At 51.4% G+C, this 19337-nt stretch overlaps 1 protein-coding gene across 1 annotated transcript in view; it reads left to right on the plus strand.

Moving 5' to 3' along the window:
- The window catches only part of PDIA5 (protein disulfide isomerase family A member 5), a 92233-nt gene that overhangs the window by 26526 nt on the left and 46370 nt on the right, over positions 1-19337 (plus strand). The window contains exons 4-8 of the mRNA XM_065942437.1: positions 5019-5102; positions 5595-5640; positions 8970-9062; positions 12696-12756; positions 18170-18237. Of these exons, the coding sequence (XP_065798509.1) occupies positions 5019-5102; positions 5595-5640; positions 8970-9062; positions 12696-12756; positions 18170-18237 (352 nt within the window). The remainder of the gene's footprint in view (positions 1-5018; positions 5103-5594; positions 5641-8969; positions 9063-12695; positions 12757-18169; positions 18238-19337) is intronic.

A 19337-nucleotide genomic window follows, 5' to 3' on the forward strand; every position in this document is an offset into this window, starting at 1 on the left:
GAGGGAGTTGGTATTCCCCGTGTGCTCTGCAGCCTGGCATCGGGCTCGGCCTTGGCTCCGAGTGCTGCTGTCTGGGCGGTGAAGCTGGAGCCAGCAGGTGGGACCTGTGCCCGGCGTGCTGATTCCAGGGGCTGATTCTCACTGGGCCGAGGCAGCCTTATGGGGTGCTTGCCGCTTTCTTCTCCCTAGGGTTAAGGTCATTATGTCATGGCATTTTCCTTCTTCCCCGCTCTCATTCTCCCATCTGCTGTCTTTCCCCAGGAGCAGCACTGGCTTCCTAGATCCGAGATTGGGGGCCTGCCAGGGCAGGCATAACATATTTTGAAGCCCATGTTTTCTTCCAGAAATTATTTGCTCCTTTACATGTAAGCATGTTGAATTACCATGGGATATAAAGTGGGCTTCCAGAAGAGGTTGTCGTGCTTTTGTTGTAGCTTCAGACACCTCGTGGCATGCTGCCATGCTCTCATGAGGGTGTCGTGTCCCCTCCAGAACTGCTGGGCTGGGGAAGCAGGTGGAGGATGGGATGACACACTCCTCTTTCTTGTATCCTCTTTTATGAGCTCTGCTGGGTGATTCATGCTCAGTCAGGTGCCTTCTTCAGGTTGTACCCAGGAGGACAGGCAGACTTGGGAGGATGCTGCTGTGGGAGTCCCGTTGTCAGCAGGGCCAATGAGCAGCCCCCCAGGTCCTGGCCAGCTGGAGGCCCAGCTCTTCCAGGGCTGTTCTCTGTCTCCCGGCTTTGTTCTCCAACCCCTTCCTTCCATGTTGTCCTCCACAGGTCACTCTGAAGCTGTTTCTTGCTCACTCGCTCATCTCTCATTTTCTTCATGTCTCTGAAGGGGGGAACATGTCCCACCTTTCCTCTCCTCCCCACCCTCAGGGTCACAGGTTCATCTGCTCAGAATCCTGCCATGTTAGACCCAGCAGATAGGGCCCCTTCTTTGGTAGGGAAACAGACCCCAGGAAGGCTGAGTGGGCCAAGGGCACACAGTGTCCAAGATAGGCTGGGGGCCTTGCCTCTGGTCCTTATAGTCTGCTTTCTGCCTGCTGCAGGAGGCTGCCCAGGTTTGAGTGGATGTAAGATTGTTGCCTGGCCAAGCGAGGATCTGGTTGTGAGTTAGGAGAGAGATGATGTAGGTTCAGATCTTTTTTGAATCTCCACCATCTGTCCTGGTTTCTGGCTCCTGTTTCGTCCGTCAGGATGCAGGCAGCCTGCCTTGGTGTTTTAGTAATACTTGACCCTGTAGGGGGATGGAAAGCTCTGCCCAGCTTGTGTGACAACTCTGCATTTTGCAGCTGGGGAGCCAAAGTCCTGCCGGAGGTCACAGGCTGGCTAGGGGCAGAGGCAGACCTAAACGGCCATGTCACTGCAGCCAGTGGCCACTGCGGGAGGGTTTCCTACTTAGGCTGCGACTTCTGTAAGTCGAGTAACTGCTTTCCGAGCCTCCAGCATCTTACTTCTCTCTCTTCCTGCTCTCACCCTCTCACCTTTTATCTCTGGTGGGTCTCTTGAATGATCCTCATTGCATGTGCAGATCTAGTAAGCACAGCACTGTGTACCCGCAGCCACTCTCTGCACTGCTGGCCAGCGACCCACAACAAAGTCAAACAGAAACACTGGGGTGTGTGTCTGTCTGGGCTGGGGATGGGGAGGGAAGTGTGAAAAGGCCCCAGTGACCTTCCTCCACATTCTCTGTAGAGCAGAGTCCAGGGAGGCGGGGGAGGAGGGGATGTGGCAGGTCAGGGGGTGAGCAACCAGTAACCAGGCAGAGGATGGTGAGGCGCCAGCAGAGAAGGCTGGTTCCTGCAGGACAGTCTGGGGAATGACAGGTGAAGACCTCTGCACGGCCAGACACTTTCTGTGGTTGTCCCCTCCCTCTCATCCCAGCAAAGCAGCTTATTCCCTGCTGTCTGCCTTTGTCTCCTTCCTGGCTAGAGCATTAGTCATTGGCTAGGGAAGGGCAGGAGCACAATTAACTGCGAAATCTATCAATCCAGATCCTTTTAAGTCCCTGAGGTTGGGTAATTTCTCCCCTTCTTGAACTCTTACGACTTTTATTGTACTGCACAGTTAGTGCATATGCGCATGCACACACGCACACATACACACTCTGAAAGGCAGAATCGTAGGAGGGAGGGGAGCTGGATCTGAGAGCGCACTGTCAGGAATTGTCACCTGGCAGGATTCCTGGAGCTCAGTAGGCAGAACCCAGAGAGCCAGCCATGAGCGCCTCATCCCAGCACGACAGCCAGCATCACTCACTCACTCACTCAGGCTATTTATAGAGTGCCTGCTATGTGCCGGCAGCCTTTGTAACCCTGGGGAACCAGCCATGAACAAAACAAAGCCATCGGCTTGGTGGAGCAAACCTTTCTGATGGGGGTGACAGTCAGTGGACGAATTGGGGGAAGGGCAGAGAGCTGGTGGGGAAGGGTGGGTGGCAGTGCCAGATGAGGGGGGCTGAGGCCCTGGGATCTGAGAACAGACGTGCTCAGAGAGGTTGGGAAGCCGGCTCCCCACCCGCCACCCTGAGTGCGTGTGTGTGCGTGTGCATGTGTGTGCGGGGGGGGGGGGGGGTAGCAGAGGAGAGGAGAGGGTTGCAGAGTCGGCCTGAGGGATCCTGTGCCGAGATGGAGCTACAGTTGCTGGACGATCATGGGGTCATAGGCTGGCTGCGGGCGGGGCTGGACATGGCTGTGAGGAACCTCCATGTTGCCCCCCACCCCAGCTCCACCCAGCCCAACCAGCTGCTTTGGGACATTGCTCCTAAACCTGGCCTGGGTTCCCTGGGACAGCAAGGCTTTCTCCCACAGAGTAGGTTTTTTCTGCACAGCCGGCTGGGGCTGGGGTTGCAAAGACTAGGCCCCATCTCTCCTCTCTCTGCTTCATAAAATCACAGGAAGAGGCTGCCAGCCAGACTCCACAGAGGAGAGCGCTGGTGTGAGGCTGCCTTGCAGTCTGGGTGCCCCTGCTGGAGGCCAGCATAGGGCGAGGGGGCTGCGGGCACCTGGACCTAGTTTCTGCCGCAGCCGCTATTTGTTGTCATGTTTGAGTGGACAGTAGGTGGTCCCAGAAATCGTTGGCATGCAGCAGAGCAAAGCCAGACAGGGAAAGTGCCAAGGGAATGGTTGTAAACATCCCAGTTGAGCCCTCCCGTCTTCTTTGGGGCAGGGAAAGGGCACCTCGGACACAGTTGTCAAACAGACCCTGCTGCCTGTCCGTGTGGCTTCACCACAGAGCACCTGCAGGACAGGGCAGGCTAGATGGTAATCAGCACCGTCAGTGGGTGCGTGGCTGCACCTTACAGGGCCCACTGATGCACGCTCTTGGCCCTTCTGGGCCCCCTCTGCACCCCAGTTTATCTGTCCTCTCTGGACTCCCTATCTTAAAAGGTCCTCACCTCCTTGGGGAAGCAGCCTTGGCTGCATCATTAGCCTTCCTTCCTGAGCTCATTGTGTATTTCTTGAGATCTCTGTGTGCTGGGGCAGGTTGTGGCTGGAAGCTGCAGGGGCTATAGTGTTGGCTGCTACAAGTAGGACTGCATAGGGAGGGATGGTGCGGAGGTTTGGGGGGGGGGTCCCTGAGAGTGCCTGACACACCCTCTCCAACCCAGGCACCTGGCTGGTGAAACATGCTTCTTGAATTGCAAATTGCATATTTACACTTGAAATGAGGTTCCATAGTGTAGCCTGTCCATTGTGAGTGTGGCTTTTAGAATTGAGCTGAATGGTGTAATTAGTCCATCTGCTCCAGGGCTGGTGCACAGCTGTGTGAAGCTGATGGCTGTCAAAGGTGAACTGGTGGGAGCTGACAGGACTTCCCTCAGGTGGTGGTCATACCTGGCAGAACAGTTTTTCATGTGGTATAGTCAGCTGGGATTGGTGCGGGGTGCGGGTGCTAAGAGACCCTTACTGAGTCCACTGAGATGTGGGGAGAGGGGCCTGGCATGAGGAGCAGGGCTGAAGGAGTGGGGTAGCTGGTTGCCTCTGGTTGGAAGTTGGGAAGACTTGGCTGAGTGTGGTGAGGTCATAGGGAGGCTGCGAAAGCAGGTGAGGTCTCAGGGGAAACCAAGCCTCATGGGGGTGGCAGAGGGGTTGGAGAGACAAGGGAGAGCCAGGCAAGGTGGCAGCAGGCATCAGATCGCCGGGGAGCCTCCTTAAAACACGGTTGCATGAGGACCCACTGGGAGTTTTGATAGAGTAGGTCTGGGAGGGAGCTGAGAATTTGTACTTCTGACAGGCTCCTGGGCTGTGCTGATGCTGCTGGTCCAGGGACCGACCACATTTTGAGATCAGAGGTCTAACAGAACAGGAAGCAAGATTAGAGGAGTCATGCATAAGCACTTGGGGGATAGTGAATGGCTCCCGGGCGACACTTCTCGTTAGAAGAGCTGCAGGAGTGTGATACTGCAGACCGCTAGCACCTCACTGAACCTTTCGCCTTTCTCTCTTTGGCTTTTATCAATGCCTGATCAGATTTCGTAACTCCTTCAACATCATAGAACATTTCTCTCCTACCCTGGTTTGGTGGTGGCACATGCCGCACATCAGAGGTTTAAAAACAAAAAACTCACTGGGGCCACAGGTGGAGCTTCTGAGTCATGGCCTGGGGGAAGGTCAGGGAATCAGTACGTTTGAAAACTTCCCCCAGGTGATTCTAATGAGCAGCCAGGATTGGGAACCACTACCTGAGCTTGTTTTACTTACAATGTGCCACCTGCCCACTAAGCTTTTAGAGAACTTACCTTGTCTGGATCCACCACATGGCCCCTTATAGTCAGTGATATGTCCTCCCCATCTGCTTGCCTCTGTCTTTCCAGATCAGTCCAGATCCTGCTGGTTTCCCTCCTTCCTCCAGTTCTCTGAGAACTCATTTGTAGTGAGGGCCTCACTTGCTGTTGAGAATCCCAAGTTATCTCCTTTACTCTTAGGTCACCAGCAGATTTTCCTCTGTCCAAACCTTCATGGGAACTTTAGGTAACAGTTGTCTTTTCCCCAACATTTGTGTCTTTCAGTGATGCAGAAAGTAGAAAATTGTGCAAGAAGATGAAAGTTGACCTGAGTGCAAAGGACAAAAAGGTTGAATTATTCCATTATCAGTAAGTACACATAGACTTTTCCAATTTCCAAATAAATGCTGAAAGCTTTCATTGGTATTCTCTGCAAACCGCAGTTTTTGGTGAGATTAATTTTATTTCAGAATGATTTTTTTTGTGTTTACAATGATTTCCTTAAAAAAAAAAAACTTGAGCTGTGTTCAACAGCTGAATCTTACTAAGATTTTGCAGGAAACCAAAAGGTTGAGTGTCTTCATGTGAGCGTGTGCCAAGTCGTTTCAGTTGTATCTGACTTTTTGTGATGCTGTGGACCATAGCCCACCAAGCTCCTCTGTGCATGGGATTCTCCAGGCAAGAATACTGGAGTGGGTTGCCATGCCCTCCTCCAGGGGATCTTCCCTACCCAGGCATCGAACACAAGTCTCTTATGTCTCCTGCATTGGCAGGCGGCTTCTTTACCACTAGCGCCACCTGGGAAGCCCATGTCTTCATAACCAATCCTAAAGTTAACACCTTTTTCTCCTGTTTTCACAGGGATGGTGCGTTTCATACTGAATATAACCGAGCTGTGACATTTAAGGTAAATTTCCCTGCCTTGTTCTCAGCAGAGGAGGAAGGGCAGAGTGCACAAATGCCCTTCCGAATGATCTGAGGGAGTCTCATCTCTAGAGCATAGGTCAGCAGAATGCCTGGAGAAGTTTGTAGCTGTGAAACCAGTGGGGATGACCTGCCGCTTTGTAGACAGTTTGTGACTGTCATTGAGAGAGACATCTGACATCACTCTGTCCAGTGAGACGTCCGACATCATGCCCTCCTCTGCAGAGGCCAAGCCCTCCTTCACCTCTACAGTCATGTCCCAGGGGGCTGCCCACAGGCCTGAGGGGGCCGGCGGTGCCCAGGTTAGCACAGTGTGCAGGACCTGGGCAGGGCAGCAGCTTGGTCCGGATGAGATGCCCACATCACTGAGACGTTCTTGGCTACAAATCCGATTCAAAAAGAGATAGAAAAGCATCAGTGAAAATAAGGATGGAGATCCTCTGACCTGCAGGTGCTGTCCTGTATCACCTGGCAGCTCCCCTGGCCCCAAGTCCTTCCACTGCCCTTGGGTTCTCCTCCTTCACGTTCCTTTCCTCAGATCAGTCTTCTGCCTCTGGTCCAGGCTGCAGCCCCTGCCCTGGCTCGGGCCATGGTTTCCTTCTGTCGCAGCATATGTTGAATCCACCCTCTCTGATTCTCCTGCTTAGACTGCATTAGACCCTGGGCTCCTCTCTCTTTGTCTCTCTTTCCATCTGTTTCCTTCGATTCTTTTCTGTCTGTCCATCTGTTTGTGTGGCTGTCCGTGCCCTTCTCCCTCTGCCTCTGTCTCCCTACCTCCCTGGTCATTTCTTGTTTATCCACTAACTCTTGTTTTAAGTTGCCACAGCTTTTACCTAATACAGACTCAGCCTGATTACTCATCATCTTAACACCCACTTAGACACTTAGAGAAAATTCTACCAACTAGAGTTGCCTAACCCCTCTTATTCTGTGTTAAGATGTCAGCTGAAGTGGTAACACGTGCTCCTCAGATGTGGGAGCTGGGTGGTGTGGGGGTGTTGCTGATAGAGGCGGCGGGGCTTTTTGTTTTGTGTCTGGAGGTTGTGTTCAGTGTATATTTAGCTGGCCCTCTGAGGAGTCTGTCCTGGGCTTGTGGAGCAGGGAATAGCAGCTTCTCAGAACTGCAGTGGCAGGAGAGACACCCATGTAGGTGGTCTGGACCTGCCTGGGTTGGGGAGGCTGAGTCCTGGCTTCTGTCCACCTTCTCACAAAGACCAGGTGTATGGGATCTGCTCGCTCCCATCCTGCCTGTGATCTTTGCATCAAGGAGCTGGAGGAGCGGCCGAGCATGGTACAGGGTCAGGGTCTTAGGTGGGGAGAGGGCATCCTTGGTCCCAGGGTCCTCGAAGACCATGGGGCCATCAAGGACTGGAGAGGAGTCCCTGGGGATCTCTAGTGTAGGGGCTGCGATGGTGGAGCTCCCATGGCTGCCCGACAGCTCCTGCTTCTCAGGGGGAGCAGCCGTGAACGAAGCCCTCCTTGGTCTCAGGTCAGTTTTCCCTTCAGGGTTTCTCCTGAGCTTCTGTCTCTGCAAAGATGGAGTCCCCCAGCAGGGTGGGTGCATAGTCTGGCTGTTGTTGCTGTCCCCTGTACGGTTCAGAAGGAGCCTTGACACTGAGGCAGGGGTGGGGGTGCTAACCCTTTAACTCAGCTGGTCCTGGCATAGACCAGGACTTCCACCCCCCACCCCCTCCAGGGCAGTAGCTCCTACCTATTTTGAGTTCCTGTCCTACTGAGAATCTCCTGGAAGCTGTGGACCTTATCCCTAGACACTGTGTGCATACATACATTGGAGGGAGTGTTTTCCCATGAGTCTTGGGCTGCACAGACTGTTGAGGTCCACTGTGCACCCTAAGTTGATAGCATCTGCACCAGGCTTTCTGGAACAGCAGGTGGGTGGGCTCTCATAAGCATCTTAAGCACATGGCTTGTGGGCGTGCCCTGTGGCTGTGGGTGAGTGTGGCTTTCAGGGTAGCCCTGCTGGCCTCACTTTGGCTACTATCGTCACAGTGAAGCTTTGACAAGGTGCTGAGAGAAGGCTGATCCGCCTCTGCCTGGTAGGAACAGCCATCTTCTCTTGCCAGCAGGCGTTTCATAGCTCTGTTTGGACAGACAGGGACCACTATCTGAATGAAATTCTGCGAAGTCCTGGCTGTCTCCCACTCTCCCATAGAGCTCTTTCCAAAAAGGAATTTCTAAGAAATAGCAAGCCTCCCAGGTCCTCTGTGTGTGACTGGTGGGGGGCTGGATGCACAGCCTCACTCAGGGTTTTTCCATCCTCACCACAGACCTCCCTCCGTCCCCAGCACACACGTGGCACACCCAGCTCATCATCTGCTCACAGGAGCATGCTCAAAGCGGGCAGATGTAATGGAATCTTGAATCCAGTTGCAGAACACTGAGGGCTCGTCTGGTGACAAGGAGGCCACCTCTCCAGGGTTGGAGGGATAGAGGCTCGGCTGGTTTCTGGTACACGGTCCGGGCTCTCGCAGGCTTTGAGCGGCATTTATGAGATGACTGTTTGAAAGCGAAGGGAATGCGGCTTCTGTTGTGTGGCTGGTGGGGAGGGGAGCGGATGGACGTGTCTCCCCCACTCCCCCACATTCCTGCTCCATGTGTGTCCTGCCCGAGGGGAGCAGAGAGCTGAGTCAGTTGTCCATAAGACAAAGGCTAGTTAAGCCCTTTATCCTGAAGGTAGGACTGTCTTTGTCTAGAAAAGTGTCTCTAAGGAGAGAAGTCCAGCAACCAGGAGGCCACAGTTATGAGCACCCTGCCCTGGGGGGCTTCCCACCTGCGTCCCAGAGAGTATGATCAGGATTTAATGCACTCCGAAACCAGTTTAGATCATGAAATACGAAGCCGTTTACAAGCAGGCATGATTAACTGGCTTATGCCATGGACAGTTTTAATGGCTGTGTGAATGTGTAAGTATCTTACATAGCACAGGACTGGAGACCTTTATTCAAACTGATCAGGGAGACTTTTTGGAAGAGATGAGATTTATCAGAAGCGTGTGCCTCTGTTTTGAATAAGCCAGCTAGTTGTCTCGAAGTTCCTCTCTCTTGTCCCTGAAGAAGCATTGTAGGTGTCGGTGGGCCAGCATTAGGTGTCATGTGGGGTGCATTTGTAGGGCTCTTAGCAGTGCTGTCAGTGGGCGATGGCATGGCACACCCCAGTCATTTGCCCATAGGCTGTGTGCATCCAGTTTCAGGCACTTTAGTCTCCAGGTAGGGGATGGGGCAGGTTCCTGATCCCCTTACCGCCTCTTTTCCTGGCTAAAATGAGTTTTCCCTTCTCTCTCCTTTTCCTCAGTCCATAGTGGCCTTTCTGAAGGATCCCAAAGGGCCCCCACTGTGGGAGGAAGATCCTGGAGCCAAAGATGTTGTCCACATTGATAATGAAAAGGTAATTTTTCCGTATCAATTCTGATGGACTTTGGAAGCTTCCCCCCAACCAGGGTCCCCCAGGAGAGATGACTGAGAAACTGAGAAATAGGAATATTATGGAACCTCCAAGGGAGCCCTGGGCCAGGCCTTAACATTTGGTTTCCCTTCTGAGCTCCGAGATGGAAACAACAGGAGATTAGCTGCCTGGGCTTCTTCTGTTCTCCACTGTCTTATATAATGTATTTTAGCATGTGTACATTTTCCTTATAGGGACATTTAAATGTTTCCTTCTCATTATGTAATGTGGTTGTTGCCTTTGTGTTTTTTGGTATTATTTCTAAGGTGGATTTTGTGTTTGCTTTTTTTCTTGTTGTTGTTTAAAAATTTCTGAGAGGTTTAGGTTGGATTTTCAGAGACTTGAGTCAGGTCTTCACAATTCTGAGTCACTGTGTTAATTTTGAACAAGTTCAGTTTCTGGGTTTGGCTGGGGTAGGGGGTAGAAGGGTGGTTCTGAAGTATAGTTTGCTTGCAACCCTGAACCTCTTCCTTTCGAAGCCTGCCTGACATGACCTAAAGGTGCCTCTTTGGTCATGGGTGCCTGTGTTTTTATCGTGTGCACACAAGACCTAAAGATACCTCTTTGTCCATGGGTACCTGTGTTTTTATCGTGTGCACACATGACCTAAAGGTGCCTCTTTGTCCATGGGTGCCTGTGTTTTTATCGTGTGCACACAAGACCTAGAGGTGCGTCTTTGTCCATCGTACCTATGCTTTTATCCTGGACACACATGACTTAAAGGTGCCTCTTTGTCCGCGGGTACCTTTGTTTTTATCATGTGCGCATGTGTACCTTACTTGGTTGACTGTGCCTTCCCATTGGGATGGGCAAGAACTTCTTTGTCACATTTCAAATGGCCTGTGCAGCAAGCAGTGCTTTTTTGTAGATGGAGGGAGAACATTCGTTTTATCTTGAGAAGATAAAACGTACCTTTTATCTTCCTCTGACTCCCTTCCCTTTTCATTTAAAATCATTGACTCTTGATGCTTGTTATTAGCTCAGAAGAAAATGATGCCATTTATACTTTTTGGAGGAGGGATCATGTGTGATCATCATAAGATAACCAAGTGGGCCTTTCAGATGAAGGGTGTTATGCATTAAGGCGCTGGTCATCAACATTTTTCGGATAGAAAGTGCTGGTGTCATCAGCTGGAAGAGGGAGGAGGAGGGGAGGAGGGGCCAGTGTCCAGAGGTGGTGGCACCTGTGCCCATAGCCATGAAAAGACAGACAGCCTAAACCGATGGTTTCTCCCGGGTGGATTTTATGATAATACGTGTTTTTAAAGCCTCTCAGACAAGCAATTGCCTGCTGCCTCCTTCCCCCAAAATGTTCATGTCCTGAAACTCCTAAAATTGCTCTTCTATAACTAGAAATATTAAGCAGAGATATCTTTTCCACGCCTATAGGCAGTCCTTTTGTTATACTGTGTACTATTTTCTCTCACGTAGAAATATTAACTGCTTTTGTGCTAATAAAATTCACACATAAAACAACCGAAGTGCCAGATTCAAGTTTGAATTGCCAATTTCTGTTTGTAAACTTAAGAGTTCCACACTTATTTGAAGGTAATTAAGCATCTTTGATGGTCAAGGCTATGGTTTTTCCAGTGGTCATGTATGGATGTGAGAGTTGGACTGTGAAGAAAGCTGAGTGCCGAAAAATTGATGCTTTTGAACTGTGGTGTTGGAGAAGACTCTTGAGAGTCCCTTGGACTGCAAGGAGATCCAACCACTCCATCCTAAAGGAGATCAGTCCTGGATGTTCATTGGAAGGACTTTTGTTGAAGCTGAAACTCTAGTACTTTGGCCACCTCATGCAAAGAGTTGACTCACTGGAAAAGACCCTGATGCTGGGAGGGATTGGGGGTGGGAGGAAAAGGGGATGATAGAGGATGAGATGGCTGGATGGCATCACCGACTCGATGGGCATGAGTTTGAGTAAACTCTGGGAGTTGGTGATGGACAGGGAGGCCTGGCGTGCTGCGATTCATGGGGTCGCAAAGAGTCGGACACGACTGAGCAACTGAACTGAAGCATCTTTGAATGTAATATGATATTTGTTACAGTTCAGGGTATGAAACCAAATTGCTGCAGGCTCAAGAAAACCTTTTCTTCTCAGATCTTTTTAACAATTTTAGCTCTGGTGATTCCAGAAGATCATTTTCAAAGCATCCTCCACTCCTAGTCAGGGTCAAAGATCTTGGTTACTGATTCTCTTCAAATGGGTGCCCCTACCCTCTAGATACGTAAACAAGAGTGAACATTTTCAGAATTGATTATGTAATGTTTTAAAGTCTCACAAAATATTTTAATCTTTTTTACTGAAAAATTATAAATAATATACGTTCATTGTTGAAAATTTAGAAAATACAGCTTAAGCGTAAAAGAAAAAAAAAACCCCACCTCATCCCTGCCCATTGAGAGGTACTCACTGCCAGTATTTTCTGTAGCCTTCAGGCTTTCAGTGCAATGCACACATAAACATTGTTACTCACACAAGTGTCATTACATTTTATATGCTATTTTGTCACTTGCTTTCCCCCCTTACTTAATGTGACATGCTCATCTTATTGTGACATTAAATATTTCTCTCCATTGTTTTTAATGATGCAGTAGTATTCTATTGTACAGGATGTACCATCATCTATTTACCTAATGCCTTGCTGCTGCCAGGAAGCCTGCATTTTGAAATTTCCTCTTATTTTCTTTATTATTTGAGAGAGAAAACCCTCTAATTTTCTTCCATGGAAACTGGTTAGAGGAGCTTATTTTAATCAAAATGTGCTCTGTCATGGTGCTACTCCGCAGTCCTTGATAGATTTGCTTTTTCCCGAACATCATTGACTCTGGTTGGAAGAAAAGTCTCCTGCCCTGCTTTGCACTGAAGTCTCTCCATTAGCATTGTTGTGACCATTTGTCTTTTTACATTTATTATGTTCATTTAACAAATGATTATATATTGCCTGATAACAAGCCAGGCGCCGTTCTAAGGGTTTTACAAATACAAATGATCCACTTAGCTTGTAGCCTCCTGGGGATGGGTGCGTCTCATCCTTATGCTCCTGTGTGCACTGTGGTCTTCTGGGCCCTGGATGGTTGGTGGCATGACAGGGCTGGGCTGGGGAAGGTTCATGAGGGTGGGTGAGCCTGGGTTGTGTGATGAGCAGATTTCCGCCTGGCCAAGTTGGGCCTCCATGAAAACAAGCACCCACCAGAGCAGAGCCATAGATGACAGAACAAGAGACAGCTTCGTGGGGCCCAGTCAGCTCCTTGCAGTCTCTTCATTGTTCGGTGGGAGCTGAAAGTAAGGCTGGTAACCTGGTCCCGACTACCTCGTCCTGCCAGGTGGCCTCGGGAAAGCCATTTGTCCCCTTGGGCCCTCAGTTTCCCCGTCTGTAACATGTGAGGTACCTAGAATAGATGGTCTCTGAGGGCCTTTCAGCCCCGACATGCTAGGACTCTGTACTGCACTCCATCCCCCAAGGCAGACCATGGAATTTCAGAAGTGCTCGCTGCACTCCACCACCAAGGGTCCCCAGGGTTGTCACCCCTGTTCTGTGCTGTCTCTAACCTGCGATGTTCTGTGTACCTCAGGACTTCCGTCGGCTCCTGAAGAAGGAAGAGAAGCCGATCCTGATGATGTTTTATGCTCCATGTGAGTACCTTTCTTGTCTGCACTCAGGTCAGACTCTGGGCGGGGCCCCTGTGGATGTGAGGGGGATGGAAAACTAGCCCCGGGCTTCCCTTTGGAACGCCTAGGCCTGCCTGGTCGCAGTGCTCACCCCATCTCTCTGCCTGCACGTCTTTTCTTTGTCTGTGCCTTTCGTCTGACTCTGCCCCTCCATCCACACCAGTTTTTCTCTCACTGGCATTGGTATCCTTCTGTCCCCTTCCCCCGGCATCTGCTCCAGGTACCTCCGCCTTCCCTGCCCTCTGCCTCCTGTGATCTGAAGCCCTTGACTGGCAGCTGTGCACGGTGGAGCCGTGCCTCGGCCCTGGCGTGCACTCTGTGGTTACCGCTGCCGACCATCCTGAGCCTGGCCAGCCTCTGGGCAGCCACACATCCAGCTGGGAGGGCTGAGGGATCAGGACCAGGGAGGAAGGGGCCCACTCTTGGGTTTCAGTCTCTATATGAGGCTAGAGGTTGTGAGAACAGCAGAAGGATCACTGAAATGGTGACCAGAAGACTTGGGTTCTAATTTCAACTGTGTCATCACTGCGCTAGGTGACCTTGATCAAGTCCTCACCACTCTGTGCCTCAGTTTCCATTTCTGAAAGGGCAGAAAGGGACTGGATCCGAGTTATGGCTTTCAAACTTTTTGACTGTATTTGTAGTATTAAGCATATTTTACACTGCAGCTGTAAGTATATAAACTGTGTGTATAAGCTGCAAAGTTTCACTGAACCAGACTTACCCTTCCTTACTGCTTGCTATCCACTCTACCAAATGTGGAAGACCTGATATTTTCTTTTTTATTGTTTTTTTATTGGTTTTTCCTACTACTTCATAACCCTCTAATAAAGGGTCAGCAAATCATGGCCTGTGGGCTGGCTGCCTTTTTTGTAGATTAATTTTTGTTGGAGTGCAGCCAGATCTCTTCATGTGGTTCTTCACAGCATGTTGTGTATGGCTGCCTTCAAGCTGCAGCTGTGGAATGGAGCAGTTGTCCTCCAAGCCACAGATACTTCCCCATCTGGGCCACCTCTGAAGTCTGACTTGTCCCTACCCACGGATTGCAAAGCAAAGACCTAAAGGCCTGAGCAAGAGAGGTGTGTGTGATGGGAGGTGGGTGTATCTAGGCGTGTCTGTGGCTTAATTGGGTGGCACAGAGTTCTATTTAATTTTTTTTTAACTACAGCAGGAAGTGAGATATATATATATGTGTGTGTGTGTGTGTGTGTGTGTGTATATATATATATAGTGTGTGTGTGTGTGTGTATATATTTGAAAATTATTTTAATTGGAGGATAATTACTTTACAATACTGTGGTGGTTTTTGCCATACATCAGTATGAATCGGCCATAGGTATACTTGTGTCCCCTCCATCCTGAAGCCCCTCCCACCTCCCTCCCTACCCTATCTCCTGTTTATGCTTAAAAGCCTTCTTCCAATCCCCCTCCAGAGGAGTTCTCCCACCAAAAGGCCCCTCTTGTCTCAGCCCTGGTGAGCACACCTCCCCGGGCTGAATGCCTTTCTGTTAGGTTCTGTGGCTCTGCCTGATTTGGGCCTATGGTTGACCCCTATGACAGCAGCCTCTCCCTCTAGTCTTTGTTGATTGCTAGGCGACCCCTACCCAGCCCCCCCACCTCACCCTAGGACTGTGCCTGCCAGTGGAAAGTGGCCCTGGAGTCCCACTTCCTGTTAGATCTGGCTCTGCCCAGGTGGCCTGCACTTTAACCCCTGGTCATTTTCTCTATTAACGTTCACTGGTTGGTGTCACCCCTTTTGTTTCTCCTTGTGTGCATGCATGCATGCTAAGTCGCTTCACTCATATCTAATCCTTTGTGACTGTATGGACTGTAGCCCGCCAGGCTCCTCTGTCCATGGGATTCACCAGGCAAGAATACTGGAGTGGGTTGCCATTACCTACTCCAGGGAATCTTCTCGACCCAGGGATCAAACCCAGGTCTCTTAGGTCTCCTGCATTGACAGGCAGGGTCTTTACCACTAGCGCCACCTGGGAAGCCCTTTGTTTCTCCGTGAAAGTAAAAGTCGCTCAGTCTTGTCTGACTCTTTGCGACCCCATGATCTGACCATGGAATTCTCCAGGCTAGAATACTGGAGTGGGTAGCCTTTCCCTTCTCCAGGGGATCTTCCCAACCCAGAGATTGAACCCAGGTCTCCCGCATTTTGGGTGGATTCTTTACCAACTGAGCCACAAGGGAAACCCAAGAATACTGGAGTGGGTAGCCTATCCCTTCTCCAGTGGATCTTCCCGAATTGAACTGGGGTCTCCTGCATTGCAGGCAGATTCTTTACCAACTGAGCTATGAGGCCTGCCCAGCTGTGAATTGTTTCAGGAATTATCCTGCTCGCACAATTCCTGAGGATGGGCCTCCTTTGGTTTATCTTAGAACTCTTCCGGTCTCAGCACATTGGCTAAATGAGACTGAAACAGTGACATCAGTATACAGTCCATGTCATGAGGCGGGTTCACGATACAACTGGGCAGGCTTTAGTGTAATGATCTAGGTAGTCACAGAGAGAGGTCCCCTGGCAATGTGCACCTAAGTGCGTGCGCCATCCTCTCGCCCCACAGCACCTCCCCAGGCTGTCTGGCGGGGCGACCATCCTCATCACAGGAGGCAGAGCTATGAGCAGCTTATCTTCCTAGAGTAGAAAGCTAGGACAGAAGAAGCTAGGTTCCTTGTAGGTGTTACGGAATGATTAGTAGTGAGGAAGGGAGGAAACTCAGAGCTGTTTACACTTGATAGGGTCGGATTGGATGGCTTTCTGGGTCCCAGGTACCCCCAGATTGTGTGGGTACTTTTGTGCTCTTATTATACTGATCCTGTCAAGCCTTCATGCCTTATAGTTCAGCTTATTCCTGGGAGTCACCAAATCCTTCACTGGGAAGTCCTTTAGGACTCTGTTCCTTTGATCACAACTAGGGTGAATGAACCCAGAGCCAGTGGGAACTTTTAGTTGTGACAAGAAATCTGGGTCCCCAGGACCTACTGAAATTATTCAGTAAATGTTTGTTGACTGAACTGATGGGAAAATGAATGGGTTGGTGCTCTAAGCTTTGGGGTTTGAGAGTGGTCATTAGTCTTCTCTCTTCCCCTGCCTCCCAGTTAAATCAGCTGAAAGGTAAACTCAAATAGGGACCACAATATCTACTCTATTTCTGGTAAAGTTCAAGTGGCAGCTGACCTGGCCCAGAGCTTCCTGTTACTGTTCCATAACCTCTCCCCTACCCATAACCTCTTCACCTGATACTCCTGATTTCCACCCTGGGGACAGCTGGCCAACTTACCATTCGTTTAGGGGTCATGGGGGATAATGTGATTTGAGGTCACAGACAGGCAGAGCTGGGGGGGAGAGGCCACAGCTCTGAGGACAGGCAGTAAGTTCCGGACTGCAGAATGTGCCCTAGTGGGTGTCTGACTCCTCCATCTCATCAAGTCACTGGCTAAAGAGAGGGTGAAGGGCTCAAGTGTGCCCCCATCATCCTCCCTCTAGGGGAGGAGAGTGACATTCCTGTTCCAGGTGGAAGTGTCTCCCCACCATGAACTGAGAGGCGGGCTCTCGGGCCCTGTGTTGGCAGAGCCTCCCCTCCTGGTCCTACCCCCACCAGGTGCTGGCTCTACCCTCAGCCTGAGGGCAGGTGCTGCCTCTTCCTTACAGATGGGGAAGCTGAGCTCAGACTGCTTTCACGCTAGCCCTGGGTCACCCAGCAGCAGTCCAGGGGAGATGCAGACCTGGGTCTCACCCTCCCCGGAGCCGAGCTCCCTCCTCTGCTGCATGACCTCCCATCCCTACCATGTGCATCTGCCTGGTGGAGCTTGGACATCCCAGGGAGCTGGCACTGCCTCCTTGGTTTCTGTTCTCCCCCCTGAATCCCCACAGTGGGAACAAAGCCCCCTGACAGGTGTCACATGCCTCCCTTCCCAGTGCTGATGGGGACCACGCTGTGGTGGCAGCTGCTGGGGAGAGGGGCCGCTTATCCTCTGCAGGCAGACACTAAGGGGCTGCGCTGCAGGCTGACCTTGTTGCAGCTACCATGTCCCCCTGAGTCTGAGCCTGAACTAATGGCATAAACTTGAGCCCAGACTTATTAATGTGTTGGCATGTATGTGTGTCTGTCTACTGGGCAGGAACGTCCCAGAGGGGCTGTGGGCATTTTGAGAGTTTCACGTCAGGATATCCTGCATTGGGCCTTGTCTGGTAGATGTAGTGCTGGGGAGATTTGAGTGGTCCTCGGGGAGTTCTGAGCTGTTCACAGTCTCCAGTGTTTGTATCTGACCCAGTGGGAGAGTGCTCCTCTCTGAGCCGCGTTGCTCTGCCCATGGCCTGTTGAGGCCTTAGCTAAATGTAGATCCGAGCTTGTCAGCTTGCTGCCGCGTGGCCCTGTCCCCACTGTGCTGTCGAGCTGACATCCAGACTGACGTGGACTTCCAGGCAGCTTTGGTGTCTGTGGCCTTCAGAAGCATCTCAGAGCCTGTTTTGCAGCAGAGCATCTGTCAGGAAGAGTAACACCTTGTGTGTTAGAATTCCTCCTGTCTGAGGAAACTGGGGCTCGTGTTCTGTGGGGTCAGTGCCTGTGTGTGGCTTGTTCTCGTTGAAGGGAAGGGGCGGGTTTAAATTAGAGGCTCTCTGAGGTAGTACTGGGTGTTGGGGGCTTCACAACCCAGGAGAGGAGTGTGACCGTAGTGGACCAGAGAGGGTAGAGCCAGAGGCATCACAGAGAATGGAATGCCAGTGTCAGTGCTGGAAGGGGCCTGAGGCCGACTGGTCCAAGCCCCCTCATTTGCCAGGAGGAGCAGTAGAGAGAGGAGGTGACCTGTCAGGGTCGTCGGGCAGGTCAATGGAAGATGAGAATGGAGTGTTGGATCCTGGCCAGTGCTCAACTGCCTCCTGTCATGGCGTGATTGTCTTTGTTAATGAAGGAAAAGAGGCAAGAAATCCCCAAAGCCACTGTATATGTGGTTGCACATTTTCCCTCCTAATAGCATTTGCTCCAGGTTCATCTGCACCCCCCGGCTGGGCAGCGAGGGGAGGCTTTCAGCTGTGCATGAAGCGGGTGCTCCCCTGGCTCTCTGGATTCCTGCTGAACTCTTCACCTCTCTCAGTTACTCAGTGCTTTGCTCTCCCCCAGCTGCGTCAGCTTTGACAGTCCCACACCTGTTGAGGGAATGCTGGGCTGGGTCCTGTTTCATGCCGTGGAGTTGGTCAGCTCTTGGGGACTGGGGCCTTTGCCTCTGAGCCTGTGTGTTCCCAGAGCCTGGGCGGTCCTGGCTTCTGGAACTGGGATAAATGCCTGTTGGTAGAGGCGGGCCTGAAGGGAGAGAGGGCTGAGCATGGGGCCCATTGTAACCATTTCATTTCTCTCCTGCTGGTGACCAGGGTGCAGCGTGTGCAAGAGGATAATGCCACACTTCCAGAAGGCTGCGACCCAACTGCGGGGCCAGTTCGTAAGTGAGGAGCCAGGGGCCAGGCGGGGCTGGCTGCCGGCTCTCGATTTCTCCCTCTCACTTGGGGACACAGCAGGGGGAGGGGAGAGGGCATGTTTTAAAATTGTGAGAAGGACTTAACTATTGCTGCCCCTAGCATGTGGTTCAGAGGCCTGTCCTCAGTGGATGTTGAGGACTCCCCAGATTGCTGGGACCAGAAGAATGTGGGGCCTGTCAAGGCCAGTGATGAAATAGCCAGGACAGTAGCAGGAAGCCCTGTGGTGTGCAGAGGCCAGGGGCTGACTGTAGACCATCAGGGTCTACAATGCTGGGGGCTGGGCTCCAAGGCAGGCTGAGGCTCCAGATGCTGGGCAGCCTATTGGCAAAGAAAGAGGGCACAGTGATCCCAATAGTGGGCCCAGAGCACACGTAGGCCCACGAGGCAGCCTCCTGCCCAGGCATGTAGGGCTCTGTGGTTCCAGAGGGACCAGGAGGGACATCGTCTGTGGGGCAGGAGGGATGTCAGGACCGCAGTGGAGCAAGGTGGTGGGGAGCTAGAGACTCAAACATACCAGTTCTCTGAAGGAGAGTGTGCAGAGGGACAGGAGACAAGGTCGTCTCAGGGTCACCCACCTTTGGGAGACAGGAAGGGGAAGGCGAGCCACAAAGGAAATGGGCCTTCAGAGAAGTAGGAGCGAGCAGGATGGTCGGTGAGGAAGGAGGGCAGGCCAGGGTGGTCAGACCTCGCCCAGGGCTGAGCCTCAGTCACTGACAGGCCTGCTCGTCTATGTGTTTCTCCTGCCGCCTTGCCAGGCTTATCTCTTCTGTGCCATAGGTCTGTCCATTTTCCCACTTACCCCAAGCCACAGAGGTTTTGAGGTTTTTGTTTGGTTAGTTTTGGGTGTTTTGCTTGTTTTTTTTTTTTCTTTTTGGTGGCAACAGAAAAAAAGCTGCTGGCTCCTCTGGGAGCATGGAAAAGTCCATATGCCTTTCCTGAAAGGTCGTCGGGAGCTGCAATCTCAGTGGGGCAGGCCAGAGTCCTGCTACAGTTCTGAGATCTTAAAATGCGTCCTGATCTTTATGGATCAAATTGGTGATTAGTTCAGAGTCAATTAAAAAAG

The sequence above is a fragment of the Muntiacus reevesi genome, chromosome 8 (assembly GCF_963930625.1).
Source record: "Muntiacus reevesi chromosome 8, mMunRee1.1, whole genome shotgun sequence".
NCBI lineage: Eukaryota > Metazoa > Chordata > Mammalia > Artiodactyla > Cervidae > Muntiacus > Muntiacus reevesi.